Genomic DNA, 15,671 nt, shown 5'->3' with positions numbered 1-15,671 from the left:
TGGTGGATCACACAGACAGTGCTCGCTATGTGCTTATGAAATGGGAAATACTTTGTGCCGTCTATGTAAAAATACAAAATACCATTGTATAGTTAAGCCTGTGAAAACAAGCAAGGTACCTAAGCTACAAAAGTTTAGGCCAAAATCCGATGGGTGAAGTTACTGACATCAGGTGTAGCTGCTTGCAGCTGGTGATGCACTTAGTAATGCATTTGCAGCCTAACTTGTTTTTCTTAGGCTTGAGTGTTTTGGGTTCTATGTGTGTGTGGGTTTTTTTTTCCTCACAAAGCACATTTCTCTGATGTAGCAACTTCTTGATACCTGTTACGGAGTTAATCAGCTCTTAAAGTCTAAAACAAAGGAGTTTCATCAGTCGATAAGACTGCCTTAAATATTTGTGGCAGATGATTGACAGCACTGTCAAATCTGATCCCCGAGTACCTCGAGATCCCCGAGTAGCTCACAGAAGAAAATGAGGGCTCTTTTTAGCTGAGGAGTGATCCTCTTCCATCACAGGTAGGGTCCTTGTGGCAGCAGTGTTGCCTGCTTACGTGGTGCCCTCAGCAACTTCACTTGCTGAACAAGTCATGGCAGTGACAAACGTGACTGCTTACCTCATCACCAGCACCTCTGCAAAATGTTCAACTCATCTTTTACACCAAACCCGTGTGCTGGCAGCTTAAAATTCGAGCACCTTTGCCAAAGTCAGAGGTGAAGAGGCATGACTTGGGGGGAATCCCCAGCTGGGTGCACTCAGAGAGGCAGCACATGGTGAGTGAGGCCTGGGGGGTTCCATGTCACCGTACAAAAAAAATCACTTATTTGGTGTTTTAGGAGAGATTAAACTTTGGTATAAAGCTTCCTAAGCAGAGCTGTTTGTGCTTTGCAGCCAGATTTGTCTATTTGGCAGTTGCCCTTGAGTAGCTGAAAATCTGTAGGTGGCAACTTTAATAAGTCAGCATTTTATGAGCTATTACATTTCAACTTTATTGAACAGTTTAAAATACCTGCTTGGCCTTTTTTTCCATTTTGGCACCAAAATGTGTATCTAATGGGTAGATCTAAAATAGAACACAGAAAAAAAAAGTTCACCTTTTGTCCTGATGTCCAGAATTAATCACTGAACATGCAAGACAGTCTCCTTTACTGAGGAAGGATAATTAATTCATATTAAAAAGACTTTTTTTTTTTTTAAATGACTGATTAGGCATCTTGGGACTAAATCTGTACAGTTGTTTGTTTTTTTTTTAAAGATGGAATAAATAGTTTAAAAATGCCAAATACCAGTGAATAGTTTTAGATTTAATACCTAAATGGCTCCTGAGTGCCAAAGAGGTTTTATTTGTATATAAAAAAGGAAATGAAGTGCAGTGTGTACTCATGAAACACTGCCATGACAATAGGAAGAACTATAAAGCTCATGAGATGCACAAAATAACTGTTTGTACTAATTTTCTCGTGTCTAATGAGATACAAGGCTTCCTCTAACAAGTTCCTTGTTGGCTGCATTTGCACACGTGTGTAGGGATTGATGGGAGTATTCAGAGCTGCACGGTATATTGCAGGGAATATCAAACAGGCGTGATTAAAGTTCCTCTAGGAGCTTCGTAGCTCTAATGTTTTCACTTCTGTGCGTAATTTCTTGACATTAGCATTGACTAATGTATGTTTTTCACGAATATCTGTGGCTAGAGGTTTGTATCAATCATTAGCTGTAATTGGAAGTAATATGCTTGGTAAATCCTGTGTTATAAATGCTGGAATGGTTTATAATGTTTTAAAATGTTTTACTGATTTAAAATTATTAAATTCTATTGCCAGAGGAGAGAGAGAGATTTTATTCTTTGTAGCATCTGATTTCAGTAAATGTGTAATTGTGTATGGAGCTGAGCACTTCATCCTTTGCCAAGGGAGTACCTTGAATTTTCAGAGATTTAAAGGGACCATGCAGCGCTTAGGATGCTGAGAATATTTCAGAATGTGGTATGTAGGAAAAAGCACTTAGTGGAAATCCACAAAATAACCTTTGTTAGTAACCTAGATCTGATTTGATGTTTTTTAACAATAGCTAAGCCTCCTTCTGCAGCAGTCTGAACTGAAGAGTCTGTCAAAATGGTTTCACTCTTACTGCTTGGCCGTGGGTAATAGCAGAATAGCTTTTAAAATTTGTTAGTTTTTCCTGATTAAATGCATATATGCACCTATCTATATCTTTGGTGAATAGCAGACTATTTTTTGAGCATTTTAACAGGGGGCAGTCATACCTACTGCATCTCCAAGTCGTTGCAGAATCGAGCCCTGACGTGATGCAGCTGGGGTTGGCTGCAATAAAGCACTGGGTTGGTGGAGGAAAAAAGGGCTGAGCAGGATGGGGAGCACGCTCCCTGTGAGGCTGCGTCCTTCGCTCCCCTGCACCCGGTGTCGAGGGATGGATTTATGGATTCCGTGAAAAAATAGAAGGTACTAAAAAATGCCTTGCATGTCGGGAGAGGGACTTTATGTGAGGAAAAACCCCAACCTTTCCATTTCTACAAGTCACAAATTGTGTTGAGCGTGGTGGTGGCTTTCAGTGTTGCCCGCTGGGCAGCGCTTGCTGCCTGCTCTCTGACTGGGTGGGTGGCAAAGAGCACGAGGAAGGGGCTCAAGCACAAAGCTGTGCTGTGTTTGTGTGCTCACCTCTGGAGAGAGGGAGAAGGCAGGGGGCTGGGAGTTACCGCGCTGGTTAAAAACGAACACGTTTTCTTACCAAGTCTCATTGAGATGAAATGTTGCGGAGAGAGCAAACCGGGCCTCGTTCTTCTTCTTTTTATTTTTTTTATATACTAGCATAAAATGTCCAGGGGAATGTGCGCGTTTCTATGGTTACAGGATTGTGTCCTCTTGTGGACCATAAGGCTGATGATAAATGATGCTGGTGATGCTGTATTACACCTGAAATGCCCCACGGGTAGCGGGGACCCTTCCCGTGCTGAGGAAACCCTCGAAGCCTCAGACCAAGGGGCACGATTGGAGCTCCCCGCTAAGTTAAGCAGGAACTTTTTAGAAAGAGTAGTAATGACTAGCAAAAATAGCAAACAAATGCAGAAAGCTACTAAATGTGTTCTTTCCTAAGACGTCCCCTTTGTAGTAGCTAAATTGGAAGTTGGAGATATTTTTATTCGCTATTAGCTTACACGAAATGAAGAAAAATCCCGAAGAAAAAATGATGAAAATTTAATCAAAACCTTGGTGTCCGGACGGTGGCCTGGCACTGATGGGCATGGAGGGTTTGGGTACTTGCTGGGTCTATGTAGCAGAAATGCAAAGACCCCAATGTTGTGTCTGCTTAAGTGTGCCACACTGCACAGCGTGTCTGGGGGGAAAGAGAATCCATCGTCAGCTCCAAGCCTCCCTGGAAGTGCTTTCATGGCTTCCTCGTGGCAAGGGGCACAGTTACCTGAAAGGCACCGAGTGTTGCTGAGAATATGTGCAAACGGTGTAGTCCAGAAGATGTACAGCTGGGTGTTTGCTCTACAGAGGTACAGCTGGGTGCTTTTTGTAGCTCAGACGATGTACAGCTGGGTATTTTCTTTGTAGGCAATTTACATCCTCCATGAGAATAGGAGGAGCAGGGAAAGAAATTACCTGTGAAAAGCAACCTGACTACAGAACTCTGCCATGTTGTATCATTAGTTTCCTGCACTGATAACAGAATTTGATTTTACAGCTAAAATAGAGGTTTAAACAAACCAAAGTACTGTATGAATTCTGTCCTGTATCTCATTTCCTTGGAAATAGCTGGTTAAGCTTAGTATTCCTTATTACCCCATGTAATATTGAAGATATGCAGAAAATGCAGGTGGTTATGCCCATTGAAGATGAATCCCTTGCAAAGCTGGGTCAAGGGTAGGAATTACATTTTTTTTCTGGAAATGGGAAATGCTGCTCTTCCCCAGAATGAAATATTATAGGGTTACAGTGTTGACACAGAGCTGACATGATGCTGCTGAGGTTGATTGGATTAGAAAGGGATTAAGCAGTAATGGGATTGGAAGATACTTCTTGAATGAAAAGACAGCTGTAGAGGATTTTGAAAGGAGGGTTTATAGGGTTGAGGCAGTTCAGCCTTGTGGTCGTAGCCTTGTGTTGAATCAGTTGGCAGTATGGAGGTTGGACTCTGTTGCGAAGAAGCTTTTCAACGCTGAGGTAGCACACACACAGTATCAGGATCTGAACCCTTAACTCAGGGGGTTTACATCGACTTTAACAGAAGCATCTTCATGTAAACTCTTAATAATAACGAGAATACAAAGTTCTATGAGGTTGTGTTTTCTAAGCAAGGGTGAGAACAATGTTAAACGTCGTAATGTAATGTGTTGGCAAAGGCCTGTGTTAACGATGCGCTATCCTTTTTTTGCCTACGTCATTGGTGAACGTGTGTAGTACTACAAAAAATGTTCATCTCTGCTGCTAGACCATGGTTAAAAGGAATAACAGAGAACTGAACAACAAAACGCATCCACTGTGTGCATGCTTTTTCTCTACAGAGAGATTTGTGTGGAGCAGAAACATCCTTGAAAGTCAGATGTAAAAATCCTTTTAATCTTACCCTGTATTTGCAGTAATCCCGAAGGCATTTGACTCTTTGCAATTTTAAGGGAAAAGGAGAAAATGGTGCAGGATCTAGGTTATAAGGGATTAGGAAAGCTCATGATTTCCAAACGCTGTTCACGTGGTGGGATGTAGAAGAAATGACTGGCTTTTTAACTTTTGGGGTAGACACCTTTTGATCAGTGTAAAGCAGATGATGAAATGTGTAAGATGATGCATCATAGCCCAGGAAGAAGGCAAATGCAGCTTGTCAGAGACCTCGTGAAGGGAAATATTTGTCCCTTTAAGTGGGTATATTCTGTGCTTTGCAATGGTCAGCTTTATGGATGGTAGGACGAAAAAGAAGGTATCACTGAATATTCCAGCTCTTTCAGCCTCTGAGTCCATTGAAAACCTGAACCCCTTTACGGATACATGGGTGCATGCCTTCGTTTCTGTTAGCAGCTGTTAACTTTGCTCATTCCTTCATATTTGCTTCTTCTGAGCATTGTTTGTCTTTCATGGCTTGAGTTAATGGGCTAATGGCATTGCTGGTTTGTGCTGTGAGCTTAGCAGAGAGTAAGATACCACGTACGGCCTTGTTCAGGGAGGCAGACACTTGATTTGGAAGGAACCTGTCACTGCCAGTTTTCTTCTGGCAACCAACGTTGCAAGCTTCAATTTTTCAAGTCATTTAGCGCATTCAGCTGGAATCATATCTTGAAATCCTGTGTGATTTTGCCAGGGGAGATGAGATACCTGCTCACCAAGGTTAGTGCTCATTTTAAAATTGCTGTAGACGTGATCAATTTTTGATATTGAAGATTACATTTTAATGGGAATAGTGCTCATCTTCTGCATTAGTTGGAGACGGTGTTAACCAAATTAGCCTTCTATAAGGACAGCTTTGCTGAACGGGCATCGATATTGCTAGAATAGTCCATCTGGGAGTTGGCTACGTGTCTGATCTCAGCAACACGCTGTAGGGATGAGTACCATAGGTGGAATGTGGTGTTTGAAATGTCAGCTGGGTTTTCAGCTGTACTGGTTTTGAGCTTTGCTAGCTCTCCCCCTGCCGTGTTATAAGAAGGTGCTCGTTGCTCCTGGGCGCTGTACCCAGGCGGCTGTGTCAGCTCTCGTTGTGCCCTTCTTTGTACTCTGGTTAGCAGAAGAAGTTCATTCTTTCAGAAACAGTGCTTTTGAAAATCAACCATTACAGATACAATGCTGAGATAAGTGGCAGAAAAATCTTATCAGGAACGGACACCTGCACGTGCTGTGTAATCAGGGTTTCTGAGTGCTAAGGGCTGGAATTCCTGCCGCTCTGAAGTCCAGCTCCATCTCAGGAGTAGGCTCCGGCGTGCTCTGTGAACAGTTTTTGGCTTTGATGTGGTGACATTTTGAAAAATAGCGATATGCTGACCAATTCTGTTAGTCATTTTTCAGTGACGTGTCCTTATATTACAGAAGAAAAGGTTGCTGTTAGGTGGCTTAGGATTAGCTGACTGTAGAAGAAGAGGTATCTGTACCTGACAGGCGTATTCGCTGTTGTTAGTTTGAGGACCCTTAAAAACTACTGTTGTGTGGTTACTGGGCAGCAACTGAATCCTGGCTTAGTGCTGGTGAGATGGCAAAGGCATAAAACAATAAAATGGTCAAAGCCCCCTGATAAACGCAAGGTTTAAGAAACAGAGCTGGTAAATCAAATACGTTTGCATCAGTTTCTGTTCTCTTGTAATATTTCTCTGAGTATATCCTCATTTCACGTGATTAACTGTTGTTTGTATAAAAGGCAAGCCTGTGGCTTGGTACAAAACTATGTTTAGGAATTTCTGGCTGGTATTCCTCCTGCTCCATGCGTGTGTGCTGCAGGGGTTGAGTTTTTTTTTTTTAATAAGGGTTGTAAATATTTGGGCAGACGGTTGCAGATTAGTTACGATTTAACTGAAGGCTTTGTGCTGATTACCATTGTTGTACAAATACCGAGGGTGGGGATAGACGAGGAATGGAAAACTGTTTGCCACCTTTTTGGCAGACAGATGCATGTCTCTTGTAACCTTTGGGCCAGACAGCTCGGCAGTCTGATGAGCCTGAATTATTCAGGAGGCAGTGAAGATTAGTTAGCTAGTGAGAGTATGTATCGATCTGCCAGCATTCCTTCTGCCGTGTTGATCTTGGAAAATAGTAAATAACTTTTAAAGTAGGTTTTTATTTTGGTGCAAACAAACATTTGCTGGCTGGCTTTTTTGCATAAATAATTGCAGGGTTTTTTTGGTAATCTTTGCTAGATGCTAATCCATTAGCTAAGATAGCATAACGCCTGTGCATTTGTTGTTGTTGGTTGTTATCAAATGCTTTGAGCTTTGCTTGTGCTTCTGGAGGTGACTTCCTTGCAGCACGTTTACCGGGAGGCTGCTGGCCCCTGCGAGGTGCTGAGGTGCTCCATCGCTTCCCTTCCTGGTTCTCTGCTAGCAGCTTTGCACGTGTGACAGACAAACCCAGAGGTGCTTTGCTTTTCGCTGCCAAGCGTAAGCGCGTTTCGTTGGGGGGGGAAAAAAGCGCATCAGTTATCAGGGTGGCCAACAATAAGTCTGACACGGTCTTATATCCTTCCGCAGCCAGATCCATTTCTTCCAGGCAATTACCGGCTTCTCTTTCAGATAAGATACAGGTTTATTGAGTTCCCGCTGTGCAATTACAGTTGGGAGGAACAGATTGCTGCGTACACCCAGCCTGGGCCATGGAGTGCATTGCAGTGGGAAGCAGCAGACGGATGCTGCCGGGTGGCGGTGTTTTGGGATGTGAGCTGGAGGCTATGGGGAAGGACTTGAGATCAATTTCACTTTCTGGCCAGACAGAGCCAGCCTAATTCTTGCACCAACTAGTGGCACGTGGAGCTGCAAAATGAGTTTCCTCTTTAATATGGAAAATGCTAAGATCCACCATTAGCTTAAACACACACGTTCAAATTTCCAGTGTATAACAAGGCAAATGGTACTATTGTCATTTTTTTCCCCAAAATAAATGCAAATTGTATAAACTGTCAGCATTTGAGACAAGATGGCTCAGATCTCAGTGGTGCTGGATGAAATGCTCCTGCTTGTCGCGTTTATGAAAGATTATGAAATGTTAGGGACCCAAAGAGGGGCTCATTCATATGCAGACACTGTGCTGCCAGGATTAGCATTCCTTTCTCGACACTTTAACTGCACGAGGATTTCCTGGTGGTATTCTTGCTTTTAGAAGGTAAGGACAATTATTTTAAAGCACGTAGCAGGCACGTGCATCTTTTAAACTACAGCAACTCCAATGACTTCTCGGGACATTTATTTTCTTTTGACTGCGAGTATGTATTTTTGTGTTTTAGAATGACTGTCTCTCAGTGAAAACTGCTTTGTATTCCCACCCTTCACCCATATCATGCTCACTCAAGTTACAAGCTTATGCAAATGTTTTCTCCCTGTCATTGCTCTGCATGGCTGAAGGTTTGAGTCAGGCTGGGAAACCGAAGCCTGGCTGTTTGTGTGGCTGGCGTCTGTTTTGTGTAACTGCAAATGTACAAATTCCAGCGCTTTTTTATCTTCTGTATGGTTTGTAACTTCAGTGCATGCTCCTTGTCTTAATTATTTACTTGTTTGAGTGTAGCTATGTCGTTTTCAGAAACAGAAAGGTCTCTCTGCCAGCAAAAGGGTGCTGCAAAAGGAGTCTAATGCTGTTGTATTATCTCAGGTGAATCTCTTGGAACCAAATTGTTTTACCAGCAAAAATCCTCATTTATTTAAGGCAATCAAGTCTTGGAAAATGGTGTAAGATAGGTATTGTTCCACACAGTTTTCTGTACTGTGCTTTAACTAAAAATAAGGCAGTTGCACAATTTTATCTTCCGTTGGCAGCTTCATTATTTCCTTGTTGTTGAAGTGTTAAATAGGTACGGAATGCACAGTTACCTCTACTACAGGATAAACAACATTGCCAGTAACATCGTACATGTGACTGTGGTTTAATTATAAACATCAAATATGACATTTACAATATCTCAGGTATTTTTAAAGCGAAGCATAAACGTTATTCTTAGGTAACTTTTCTGACAGGAACAAGGCTCCCAGAGAAAGTGAGCCCTGCTGTGCTGTGCCCTCTCTAGGAAAGTCAGTGTGGGATGGATTTGGACTCAGTATCACACCTTTCCTCCTGACTCACTGGAGCTCATGAAATTGAGATCCCAAATCAAATTTTGGCCTACCTTTAGGAAAAAAAGTTCCACTTACAAGAAGTTCAGAGAAACCAATGTTGGTAAAAATTGTTTAATTATAGTTGATGTAGCGAAGGCTTAGTATAGCAAGCCCTGTTTTCACTTCATGCACTGACGGCTCTGAGTTTGGTGAGCTAAGCATCTACAGCTCTAGTTAAATCCACTGGGACGTTTGTGCCTGGGAAAATGAGCATGCTGTGCTGCCTTACAGTAACTTTTCTCTGCAAGGCAGGACTTCTAGATGTGGACGTGACATGTGTCATCATTATTGCAGCTGCAGGTAGAGACTAGGTACTGTATTGCCAACCTTAGCTTTCTCTTCGTATTTAAAAAATTGTCTTGATTTCCATTATTTGTGAATCTTGTGCTGCCACGAGTGCCAGGGGATGAGTGGTGGCAGCACATCTCTTTTCCATCTCCAGCTGCATTACAGGAGGTCGTCATTGTCTATAGTCACCCCTGGCCCAATTGCTTTTCTGAGCTGTAAGATAACTGATGAAAATGTTGAATCTGAATCCTGGCATAATTCGGTTCAACCTTAATAGTACTGAAATAGTAATCAGTCAATCTATTGTCTTGTTAACGGCAAGGCTGGCACTTGTGCAGAGACAGCTGCTGTGTGTTGTAACCCTGAAGATCGCCATCATCTTTCTGTAAATAAGAATTAACTGCACGGTTTTAAAAGCAGTGAAGGCTGGTAAATACTGCTCCCGTTTCCACCAAGCCGAATGTGTTTAAAGCTTTTACGTATATCCTTTGTAAATAGCTTAATGTTTGCAATCTGGAAAATGATCCTGTGCCACTTGACTAAGAGCCAGCAATCAGCTATCGAAATTGCATCCGCTATCTAATTGCATCTGTGTGATTCCATGATCTTTGCTCTGTACTGTTGGGACCCACCATCTCCCTAGTACTACCTTAAAACGAGAGCAAGTGCCTTGATGAAATATCAGTGCTTAAAATTGGAGGCAAGCCTTAATATCTAATTCAGTCAAGACTGGTTGATAGAATTAAAATCAGTATTATTTTTTTTTCCTAAATCAAAATTAGACAGTATATGTGGTTGAATGCCCCATCCCTGGAGGTGTTCAAAACCAGGCTGGAAGAGGCCATGGGCAACCTGATACAGGTGGCATCTGTGACCATGGCAAGGGGGTTGGAAATAGATCATCTATAAGGTCCCTTCCAACCCAAGCCATTCTATGATTCTATCAGGTGAACTACCCAAACCTGATTTCAACTTTTTAACATGATGTTCCTTGTTTTTACCCTCTGTGTACCTTACTTAGCTTTTACTATCCAAAATATCCTGTGGCGAACCTCTCATTTTGACCACATACTGTGCAAAGCAATTACTTGTTGTTTTAGATAAGGTGAGAACTGTTGTTCCTTGTTCACGTTTTCCGTGATCCTCACAATTCTCCAGACTTCTGCTGTACCTCTCTCCCTCATCAGTCTTATTTTTTCTTGCATGGGACCCTTCATAAAGAAGACACATACCATGCCTTTGATCAGCTTGATAACCTTCTCTCTTTCCATTTCTAACTTCTTGACATGGAGGACTCGAGAAGCACATATACTGGTTTACACAGTTATTGTAATTATGTTTTGGCTTTCAACTTTGATTTGTCTTAATTTATAATAATTTTGTGTTACTGAGCACTAAGCTTACATTTTACTATTACAAATCTAGAATCCCATTCATGTATCACAGTAGTGGATGGCCAGTTCAACGTATATCTTTGTGTTTCTCACTTCCTCATGCCTCACTTTCTAACCAATTTATCTGCCACTTTATCACTCAGTCACTTAGCATCTTGAGGTCCTTCTGCAGTTCTTCACGGTCAGTTATATATTGTCTTTGCTTGATTCAAGAGAATCCCAGTAGAATGATGTGAGGTATAACTAGCTCAGTTTCAAGTAATAATAAGAAGAAAGAAGTGAATACTAAGGATTTTCTTGGAAGCTTCTGACTGCTAGCATTTACTTCAGCAACTCATAGAACTGATCATGCAAGTTCTATTTTCATTATTTATTTTTAATGTAAAAAGAGGAACAAAGAGAAACACATGTAACCCCAAAGATGAGAACTTTAATAGGTTGTAAACATCACTGTGAACTTTGCCTAAAAGCCTTTTGGTATCTAGTGTGACTTGGAGAACATGATTTGAAGTAGCTTTCATCTTTGGAATATGCAACAAATGATAGAACCTTTAAGTGTCAAAGTGCTGTTTCAAAAGGATAAACCCATTTTTTGATTAATTTACTCTGACATAGTCAAAAAGAAGGCACAGATATATATCTTTAGATCTATATTAATCTCCTTAATAGCAACCATGTGCTCAGTTTCACATCTTGTATAAGACAGTAAAAGTTAAAACAACCTGATTAAAAATCAAAAAGGCCAAGGGGAAGTGAGAAGTTTATGCTGATGCCATTTTACACAGCTGGGAAAAGCAACATTCTTCATGTTAAGGGAAGTTTCATTTTCTTATCCCTATATCTTTCCCATTATTCCACAAATCCCACTGAAAGTGAATGTATTTAAAACATTTTTACCACTTGCATTGGCTTGCTGGTATTAAATTTTCCCAGTAATTTTTCCCAGTTTTCATAGTACTTAATTTCGTTAAGACCAGTCATAGTGGCATCGGCAATGGCACGGCATTGCTAGTCGGTCGAGGGAAGTGATTGTCCCGCTCTGCTCTGTGCTGGTGCGGCCTCACCTCGAGTGCTGTGTTCAGTTCTGGGCACCACAGTACAAAAAGGACGTGAAACTGTTGGAGAGTGTCCAGAGGAGGGCGATGAAGATGGTGAAGGGCCTAGAGGGGAAGACGTACGAGGAACGGCTGAGGTCACTGGGCCTGTTCAGCCTGGAGAAGAGGAGGCTGAGGGGGGACCTCATCGCAGTCTACAACTTCCTCATGAGGGGGAGTGGAGAGGTAGGGGACCTATTCTCCGTTATCACCAATGACAGGGCCCGAGAGAATGGTGTGAAGCTGAGGCAGGGGAGGTTTAGGCTGGACATCAGGAAGAGGTTCTTCACCGAGAGGGTGGCTGCACACTGGAACAGGCTCCCCAGGAAAGCAGTCACTGCACCAAGCCTGTCGGAGTTTAAGAAGCGTTTGGCCTGTGCACTTAGTCACGTGATCTAAAATTTTGGGTAGACCTGTGTGGTGCCGGGAGTTGGACTTGATGTTCCTTATGGGTCCCTTCCAACTCGGGATATTCTATGATTCTATGAATGCTTTCTCTGTAAGTATTATGCTTCAGTGACTATTGAGAGAGATCTGCTGCTGCTCTAAATTCATGTAGCTCCTTTGTTAATCACTAGTTAATGCTGCTTAAATTGGAGGGATTCATCCTACGAAACTAAGCACCTAATGAAGACTTTGACTAAACTGGCAGTCTGGATTACACAGAAATGGAGGAAGGCCTCATTGGGTTTTAATAGTCTTCCAGCAATCAAAAAACTGGCCTGGTTAATTTTACAGCTTAAAGATGCAAAAATTGGAGTTGTTGTGATCTGTAATGTAAATCACTTCTGCAGTGCCCTTGTAGATGTAAACTTTGGCCTACAGATAGACAACACAGCTGTGTGATCTTGCGACCCCATGCACTGCCTGCATCCCCTAGGTGTACATCTTTAGCAACTTCTGAGATTTTTTTCCCCATTTTATCTAACAGTAATACCGTAATTTAAATATTCTTGCTGCTTCTGGAAACAGCTTTTCTATGAATTCGGAATACTGTACTCAGTTTTTGAACAGAAGTAGAATAAGAGAATGCAGAGCAAATCATTGCATTGTATTAAAAAGGACAGAAAGAGAAGTGCTACAGCTGAAAAAGGGACTTGATTGCACCCCCGTGTGGGATCCTTGAAGAGCCCACCGGAAAGAAGTTGTTGCTTGTTCAAGGGCGGTATGGCAAGTGGTCTCCATTAATGTTTTTCATGTAGAATATGGAATTGAACCTTTGTCTTCAGAAATGACTAAACTTGCCTTGGATGTTTTGTATTTTTAGGCTCAGCATGTGCCACCCGACTCCTCTGGTGCCAGTAAATTACCCGTGTGGGCGGTCTGTATCTAAACGCTAGCTGTGCTGGGGTCGGCTATCGGGTTGTTTGTATTTGGCTATATGTTCCTAATTATACAGATAATCACTTGAACATTGCTTAAACTTTTACTTTGGGAATTTAGCTCTTACAAACCCTAATTTATAATGAGTTTATTTGCATTCTCTTTATTCTTTATTAATAAACCATGGTTCGGCGGTTTCAGCTGACTACTTTGATCACGGTGTCTGGTTCACAAACAGTTTCATTCCCTATTGACATTTAAAATGCGGTGTTGTGGCTATGCAAACAAGCGCACATTACTACAGTTTGAAGAATTAGCATCTCTGCTTATTGTAAAATAATAACAAATGACTCTCTCCTGCTCATATGTGGTTGTTCATTAAGTGAGCGAAGTGAGGTCACGAGTTCAGGAATCCCTCGTGGCATGACCTTGCGGTGGAACATCGGCAGTGGGTTATTGGTGCTTTATGGCATCTGTTACTATCGATTTTTCTTCTTAATTTATTTGTTTTTAAACTCCAGGAAAGAGGAAGGAAACATTTCAATAGTTCGCTTCTGGGAAACGGTAGTTTGTGGACCATTCTTCCATTGAGGGGAGAAGAGAAATAAAAAGAACAAATAAACAGGAAATTCATGGGGATCAGAGCACTTAACGAGAAACACTGATCACTGCTAAGTAAGTTGGAGTATGCCTGGACTGCTAGGTAGGTGTGTATCTGAGCCCTGAAATTTCGGTCTCTTCTATTGGACCCACCTCCTTTCCTAAGGGTTAGCAGCTTCTCATCACCTGCAATATGTAGGACTGGAATAGCCCTGGAAGAAAGTTGACCGCAGTGAAAACAGGATGCCTTATGCCACTGGAAGTTTCTTTGCTGTCCCTTTTGATCCCCCAGAGATGCCAGGCACTTGATTGAAACATCAATCCCTCTTGCTGTGGAAAGGGGAGAGAGCACCTCAGTATGCCTTCTGTAAGAGCAGAAGCAGAAAATTATTTTTTTTTCTTTTCCTTAGATTCAAATGCCTCCCCTTCTGTTGGAAGAAATTATTCCAGTCAAAAGCTATCTGTATCTCGAAGTAGTTTAAGGCTTGGAAATCCTGTAGGGATCAGATTCGTTTACCTGAATATACTTAATAAGAATTACTTGGTAATTCTTTCCTCACTTGAGGCGAGAGGAACATGTAGGACTCTTTCAGCTGCATCAACGAACTGGTGTCTGACCTTTGATGTAATCTTCCTTTGCTATGGCTTCATTGTATATGCAGTGGGGAAAAATACCGAGTGCCGCATCTCATTCATAGAGGCACTTTGAAGTTAAATTCCCCATTACAAAACGTTTTCAGATCCCTGGAGGGAAGACTGTAGTACTGGAACCTGCAGTGAGGAACCATGAGGGAGAAGGAAAGTTATGTATTTGGTTATTATAATACACTTACCCAATCTACTGACTCTAAGTATAATAGTTGAGCAGAAGTGTGTTGGCTCATGATGGTTGAGGGGTGTAGAATAAGGTTGGAAGCAGGCGTTTTTCTGAAATATTCTGAAATAGAAATACTTCCTGAAAGACCTATGAGAGATAGTCTGATCCAAGACCTGGAACAAGTGTGGAGCAGGTTGGCTGTATGTGTGCTCACAAAGAAAATGTCTTTCTTCCAAAATGTGTGCCATGCTAAGCTTGTTTTCCACCACCAAGTTCACAAACCCCGTAACTGCATCCAGGTGCCTGAAGCCCTACATGCAGATATCCTCAACGTGCAGGGCTACATTTCAGTTGCTTTACAACTTCTGTAGCTGAGTGGGAAGAGCAGAAATACTGCGGACTTGTTTTAATCTCATTGCCTCATTGCTGCATATGCTTTAGTGGCTGTGAGCGGCTTCATATGTTAATGCTAAAATGAGCAATGAAACAGCATGAACAACTTAAATTTAAATCACTTAAATGATTAATGTTTAATTTGTTCTTGTAGTTAACTCATTCCCAGCGGCAGTGGTTCTGAGATGAGACTTGTTTGTATCATTGAATTGTGTTCGCTGCCATAAAATGCAACGGGAGCTGATGTGCTCTTGAGTAAAGAAGATCAGCGGAACTCTGCCTCTTCAAAAAGTCCGGCCTCATTGCAATATTGTTTCCTAAACTACGTAAGGAATCAGACAATGCTGTTAAAGCAGTAGGAATGACCCCTCCAGAGGCTGTGTCACAGTGCCAGTCTCCTGTAGAGCTGGGGCACTGGGACTTACTATGGACATGGCCTCGCTGCTCTGTCATGTAGCAAGGGGATCCCTCTCTTTCTACTGATTGAATATCCGTTCTAACATCAGGAAGAGGAGTGCTTTCCTTCCCTTTTTATAGCAAATTCCAACTCTGTTCTTTCATTCTGTACCAGGAAATCTGGGTAGCCAGTGTGTGTGCACTGATGGGGGAAGAGCTCTCCTGCGAGTGCTCTCCAAAAGGTGTGGGTGTGACGCTGCGTTCCTTAGCTCGGGAATATCACAGGGCAGGGAAATTGTGGCCTGTGGCTGCTGTGTGCTGGTGGTTTGTCTGTTTTGTCGTCCTTTTGTTATTTCTCATCTGGTTCTCAATCAACATCTACCACGTTTTAAAATTTCTGCAAAGGGCTTTAAGGCACTTCTCGTTTATTCACGCTGCACCTTGGCACGCGTTCCTCAACTCACAGATAAATGGCCTGGAAAATTTCATGCTTGAGCAACTGCCCTTCCCTTTGTCACATATGCACATGAAACCTGGAAGCATTTCATATAATGTCGCTGCAATAAAG

At 42.1% G+C, this 15,671-nt stretch overlaps 2 protein-coding genes across 8 annotated transcripts in view; one reads left to right on the top strand and one right to left on the bottom strand.

The window, feature by feature from the left end:
- The window catches only part of NAV2 (neuron navigator 2), a 431,840-nt gene that overhangs the window by 88,363 nt on the left and 327,806 nt on the right, over window positions 1-15,671 (top strand). For 2 of the 7 annotated variants that reach the window (XM_080592392.1, XM_080592390.1), the window contains exon 1: window positions 812-2,460. The exons of 3 other annotated variants lie outside the window; for them this stretch is intronic. Coding sequence is in view for 1 of the 4 variants with exons in the window: in XM_080592407.1 (XP_080448533.1) it covers window positions 769-771 (3 nt within the window). In the remaining 3 variants the exon portion in view is untranslated. Of the gene's footprint in view, window positions 1-28; window positions 772-811; window positions 2,461-15,671 lie in introns of those variants that run through there. 2 more of the 7 variants (XM_080592407.1, XM_080592409.1) reach the window with 2 other exon arrangements.
- LOC308195293 (uncharacterized protein) overlaps window positions 1-15,671 on the bottom strand; it is an 82,410-nt gene that overhangs the window by 44,515 nt on the left and 22,224 nt on the right. The window lies entirely within an intron of this gene.

This window comes from Anser brachyrhynchus (assembly GCF_964034855.1).
Source record: "Anser brachyrhynchus genome assembly, chromosome: 5".
Lineage (NCBI taxonomy): Eukaryota > Metazoa > Chordata > Aves > Anseriformes > Anatidae > Anser > Anser brachyrhynchus.
The sequence above is the reverse complement of the archived record's forward strand: the minus strand, read 5'-3'. Positions and strand labels throughout refer to the sequence as shown.